This window comes from Leucoraja erinacea, chromosome 11 (assembly GCF_028641065.1).
Source record: "Leucoraja erinacea ecotype New England chromosome 11, Leri_hhj_1, whole genome shotgun sequence".
Lineage (NCBI taxonomy): Eukaryota > Metazoa > Chordata > Chondrichthyes > Rajiformes > Rajidae > Leucoraja > Leucoraja erinaceus.
In genome coordinates, this window is record NC_073387.1 from 23682924 (window position 1) to 23689119 (window position 6196).

Sequence of the window (6196 nt, forward strand, 5' to 3'; positions counted from 1 at the left end):
CTCTAGCGTTTTGTGCCTAACATCGGTGTAAACCAGCATCTGCAGTTCCTCCTTAAACAAAATGCTTAGTTTAGTTTATTCGTTTAGTTTATTATTGTCACGTTTACTAAGTCACATGAAAGTCACTAGTCAATGAAAAGACTATACATGATTACAATTAAGCTGTCCACTGTCCCTGCATCTGGAGGTGTGTGTTTTTACACTTCTGTCCCTCTTGCCTGATTGTGAGAGGGGAGAAGAGGGAGTGACCGGGGTGAGACTGGTCCTTGATTATGCTGGTGGGCTTGCTGATGCAGCGTGAGGTGTAAATGGAGTCAATGGGAGGGAGGTTGGTTTGTGTGATGGTCTGGGCTGCGTCCGCATTTGGAGTATTGCGTACAGTTCTGGTCGCCCCCTTACAGGAAGGTGAGGAGTCTTTGGAGAGGGTGCAGAGGAAGTTTACCAGAATGCTGCCTGGATTGGAGGGTTTTAGTCACAGGGAGAGGTTGGACAGACTTAGATTATTTTCCCTGGAACGTCAGAGGTGAAGTGGAGACTTGAACGAGGTATATAAAATAATATAACATGACAATAATAAACCAAACTAAACTGTATATTTGTTGGAGGGAACTGCTGAAGCTGGTTTACAACAAAGGTAGACACAAAATGCTGGAGTAACTCAACGGGTCAGGCTGCATCTCTGCAGGAAAGGAATAGTTGATGATTCGGATTTGAAATCCTTCTTCAGACTGAGAGTCAGAGGAGAGGGAAACTAGCAGTATCAAAAGGCACAGAACAAATCATAGCCAATAACCAAGGAAAGGTGGAGTCCACAATGGTCCATTGTTGGCTGTGGAAGAGGTGATAACGAAGGGATATGAACAGTGGAACTAGCAGGACCACTGGGGTGGGCGAGGGACGGTGAGAGAGGAAATGCAAGATTACTTGAAATTAGAGAAATCAATGTCCATACCGCTAGGTTGTAAGTTGCCCAAGCAAAATATGAGGCGCTGTTCCTCCAATTTGTGTGTGGCCTCATTCTGACAATGTAGGCGGCCCAGGACAGAAAGGTCAGTGTGGGAATGGGAAGGGGAATTCAAATGTTTGGCTACCGGGAGATCCAACAGGTCTTTGCGGACCGAGCGTAGGTGTTCAGCAAAACGATCGTCCAGTCTGCGTTTGGTCTCGCCGATATATAGGAGTCCACTCCGAAGACAACGGATACAGTAGATGAAGTTGGAGGAGATGCAAGTGAACATCTGCTAGAAAGGACTATTGGGGTCCTTGAACGGAGTCAAGGGGGGAAGTATAGGGACAGGTTTTGCATCTCCTGCGGCTGCAGGGGAAAGTACCTGGGGAAAGGGTGGTTTGAGTGGGAAGAGATGAATGAACTAGGGAATTGTGGAGGGAACGGTCTCTGTGGAAATGGGTGGAGATGGAAATATGTGACTAGTGGTGGGATCCTGCAGGATGCTGTATGACTGCGACTTGCAAAATAAAAATACCAGGCAGTTTCTACGCCTACCAATGAATGAAATAAGTTATTGAGATGTCCTCCCTCTCTCTCCAGCTCCCTGGCCTGTGGTGAGAATGAAGAACCGGCCAACACTGGTGATCTTCCTCAGATGACGGTAGATGCCACCAAGGTGGAGATGGAGAGCGAAGCTGAGTGGAACCAACCGGAAGTGGAGGACAGTTTCTTGTGATGGCCCACCCTCCGCCATGCCCTCACCTCCTGCCCAGACCATCCCCAGAACCTCCCACCACTCACCTGATGGACAACCCCCAGATCGCCCATTCCATCCCACGTGGGGATGGGACATGGGGAATTACTGGGGTTGATGAAGGACCTCTTGAGCAAGGGTCAAGGTGTGAGGAACCTCTTGAGCAAGGGTCATCGGTGGATCAGGTGTCCACTCTCAGGGGAAGTCCATGCCCGGGAATGGGTGCGCTTGGGTTTGGTGTTCCCAAGCCCCCCCCCCCCCCCCCCCCCCATTCCCACTGGTGATGAACATTTGCTGAGGACCCATCCCTGGTTTCCCACTCCCGCTCCATCTCCAGGCTTCCGTGGATCTCCAAGCCATGACCAATCTCCCTCGAACCGAGAGGTTCCTCCACTCCCCTCAAACTGAAGGCTTCTCACCCTCCACACTGAGGGATCCTTCCACAGTCATAGTCATACAGCACAGAACCAGGCCCTTCGGCCCAACTGAAGTTCTCTGGCAGCTCGTTCCATAGACCCACTACCCTCTGTGTGGAAAAAGGTACCCCTCAGGTTCCTATTGAATCTTTCTCCTCCTCGCCTTAACTGTGAGTCCTCTGGTTCTTGATTCCTCTACTCTGGGTAAAATCCTCTCCATTCCCCTATCAATTCTTTATACACCTCCTTCTCCTTGTGTTTGACATCCAGGGAGTCTACCCAAGGCTGGAATTGCTCATCTTATATTAAGATATATCAAGCTATACCGCAGACAGTATTAGAGTGAAACAAGGTCATTGTGATAACAAGTCTACTTTTATGAATTGAACAGAGAAGGATGCGTTTATTTGTTTAGTTAGTCACTTTTAGAAACCTCCAACGATGTATTTCTTGTTAGGAGGTAATTACCCTGGTACTAATCTGGAGTGAAATCTCTTCAGGATAATATTATTTAGATAACAGCTAGGTTAAAGTGTAATGCAGGTCCACCACCCATTTTCCGGCACCCTTGGAACCTCAGCCACTGGGGGCAAATTCGACCTGCCGATCAGTCACGGAAGTCCCGATGAGGTCGAGATCGGACGCCTCACCTGGCCTGGGTGACACATTTTCGGGGGACTTCCGGGGGGGGGGAGGGGGGTGGAAATTGCAAGTGCGCTCTTGTAATATTGTCTGGATTAAAGGAGGTGCCGGAAAATCGGTGGTGGATTTGTAGTTTGTATAATAATGCAACATTTGAGTTTATTCCATCCACCTTATAGGTAGCATGTTTTGCACAAAATTACGATATATAAAGGAACTTATTTGTCTCTTTATTTTCTTTATGGCAAATATTGTAAATATATTTGTTTTGATTACTTTGATCATTTCCAGTGTCACAATCATTGGAGTTTGTGTTTTCAGAAGAGAGGTTCTGTGGGTGTTGTACCTTTGGTTTAATTTAGAAATACAGCAAGGAAACAGGCCCTTCAGTCCACTGAGTCCACACCGACCAGCGATCACCAGTTATATGTTATCCCAGTTTCTCATCCACTCCCTAAACACTAGGGGAAATTTACAGAGGGCAGATTAATTTGTGTACTGCCTTGGTAATCATACACGCATGTCATCTTTCCTCCACATCCACAAACTCGCAACAATTACACTGTAAACACAATGACACAGTTCATATCTGCGTAATTTTAGTTTAGAGATACAGCATGGCCCACTGAGTCCACCATCGATCACACGTTCACACTCGTTCTATGTTAGCCCACTTTCTCATCCACTCCCTACACACTAGGGGCAATTTACAGAGGGCTAATTAACCTACAATCCTGCATGCCTTTGGGATGTGGGAGGAAACCGGAGCACCCAAAGAAAACCCATGCTGTCACAGGGAGAACGTGCAAACTCCACACAGACAGCACCCGAGGTCAGGATCGAACCCAGGTCTCTGGTGCTGTGAGGCAGAGGCTCTACCCGCTGTGGCACCATGCTGTCTCTCTGCAGCCAATAGGAAAAGCTACCAAATTCTTTGTCATCCAAATGAATTAATGCCGGCTGATTGAGGAATTCCCTTCCTCTTCCCCACCTCCTGTGTTTCTATAACACTGAAGTGATATCAACAAAGCACAGGATTCTGTACAGATCCTATCCTTCGTGGAGAACAGTCCCGTCCCGAAATGTCACCCATCCTTTCTCTCCAGAGATGCTGCCTAATCCGCTGAGTTACTCCAGCACTTTGTGTCTATCTAAATGTTGTTATGGTACCTGCCTCAAATACCTCCTGCAGCAGCTTGTTCCAAACAAGCTTGTGTGAAAAAGTTGCCACTCAGATTCCTATTAAATCTTTCCTCCCTCACCTTAAACCTATGTCCTCTGGTTCTTGATTCCCCTACTCTGAGTGAAAGAGTCTGTATATTCCCCTGGTGATTTTATAAAATCACCCCTCAACCTGCTGCACTTCATGAAATAAAGTCCGAGCCTCCCCAACCACTCCCTGTAACTCAGGCCCTCAAGTCCCACCATTCTCTGTGTGAAAAAGTTGCCCCTCAGGTTCCTAGTTGATCGCTGGTCGGTGAGGACTCATTGGGCCAAAGGCCCTGTTTCAGCGCAGCATCTCAAAAGTATAAAATCAGGGCCACACTTTGTCCCGTTATTATCCCGAGTCTGGATGTGACTCTCAAACACGATTAGCAAAGCAGGTGAAACACCAGCAGGCAATATAGCTCCAGAGGCACAGTTCTGTACAGCCTTGCCTTCAATCCCCACACACCCTTATCCACTCAAACCTGACTGATTCACCCACTTAACCATACCAACCCCACCCCCACTATGAAGACTCAAGAAACTGCAGATTCTGGAATCTCAAGCAAAACGCAAAGTGTTGGAAGAACTCAGCTGGTCAGGCAGCATATATGGAGGGCACATGCTGATTATCAGAGGCCTACGCACTCTCCCAGTCGCTAACCATTTCAACTCCCCTTTCCATTCCTACACTGACCTTTCTGTCCTGGGCCGCCTCCACTGTCGGAGCGAGGCCACACACAAACTAAATGAGCAGCACCTCATATTCCGCTTGGACAATTTACAACCCAATGGTATGAATAATAAATACTCTAATTTTAGATAACATTGGTTATATTCGCCCTTCCCCACCTGGACACGCACACATTTCTACCCTTTAATTTCACGTAACTTCTACCGATACTATTCCCCTCCCCCCAATCCCCCCCAATCATCCACCCTTTTCATTTAACCAGTTCCACAGTTCTCCATATTATCTCTCTCTTGAGATCACACCTTTCCCAGCCAACACTGGGCCTACCAGGACAACACCCTGCCTGAGGCCATATGTGTCCAACCCAGATATGTCCTGGTCTTTTTCCGCCTCCAGCTCTACACCTCCCCCTCCCCCCAATCCCTATTTTCAGTCGGAAGAAGGGTTCCAACCTGAAACATCACCCATCCTTTACTTCCAGAGATGCTGGCTGACCCACTGAGTTTCTCCAGCACTTTGTGCCTATCTGTAGAGGGAATGGATAGAACTACATTAGACAGGCGACGTTTCGGGTCAGGTCGGGACAGACGGAACCTGTTCATTTCCTCCACGGATGCTGCTTGACCCGCTGGGTTCCTCCAGCACTTTGTGTTTTACACCATGTTATGAAGTTACTTTTAGTGTGAATTCTCTCTGAATGGGCTATGTGACAATGTATGATTGGGGAGGTGTGTAAGGGTTTTTTATTTAGTTTTACAGGTATCTTATCTCAAAAACGGTACAGTCAATATCTTTAAATCAGTTGTAATGGTGTTCATTTAGAATGTGTACTGTATGTAAACATTGTGTTAAGTGTGAAACGTGTTTTGATATTTGCCCCGTTGGTCATTAATGTAATATTCATTTACCTTGTTAACAAAATAAACAAGTTATTTTCTAGCAAATGTTCTCATTCTTTTTCTCACTTGATTAATTGGTCTTCAAACATCAGCTCTGCGTTTATCATTTATGAATCTTAGAAAAGCAAAATGGTGAATTCACATCATAGACATCAGCAAAACAAAGCAGTGATGTAGCTCGTAGAGCTGATACCTCACAGCACCAGATGCCCAGGATTGTTAGAAATTTTTCAACAAAGACTATTACAAAAACTGAGGTACAAACTGAACGAACTTTGTTGTGAGAGAGAGAGAGTCACACAGAGCACAAGAGTCTGTGCGAATCCTCTCTGCTAATGCTGAAAAACATCTTTTATACGTTTATTGAAACCAAAAAGCATCCAGACAATGGTAACTGATATGGAGACTCAGAATTAAAAGGAAATAACAGTTAGTTGCGGAATGTTTCGCAAGATTAGCAGTTCTGTAAATTATGTGATTACTCCTAATCACTTGACCGAGACCTGTTAATCAAAGATCCTATAGCTGCTATAGGATCTTTGCTGTTAATTACTTGTGCCCTAGGCAGTTTTGGTAAGCGATCTTGTACAGACACAGATAGAATAAGGTAATACAAGGTAATAGATACATAAATGT

The 6196-nt window shown here is 46.0% G+C and overlaps 1 protein-coding gene across 1 annotated transcript in view; it reads left to right on the forward strand.

The window, feature by feature from the left end:
- The window catches only part of pdgfrb (platelet-derived growth factor receptor, beta polypeptide), a 46136-nt gene extending 40538 nt beyond the window's left edge, over window positions 1-5598 (forward strand). The window contains exon 23 of the mRNA XM_055642838.1: window positions 1550-5598. Within this exon, the coding sequence (XP_055498813.1) occupies window positions 1550-1685 (136 nt within the window). The 3' untranslated portion in view covers window positions 1686-5598. The remainder of the gene's footprint in view (window positions 1-1549) is intronic.
- Window positions 5599-6196: the final 598 nt, after the last annotated feature.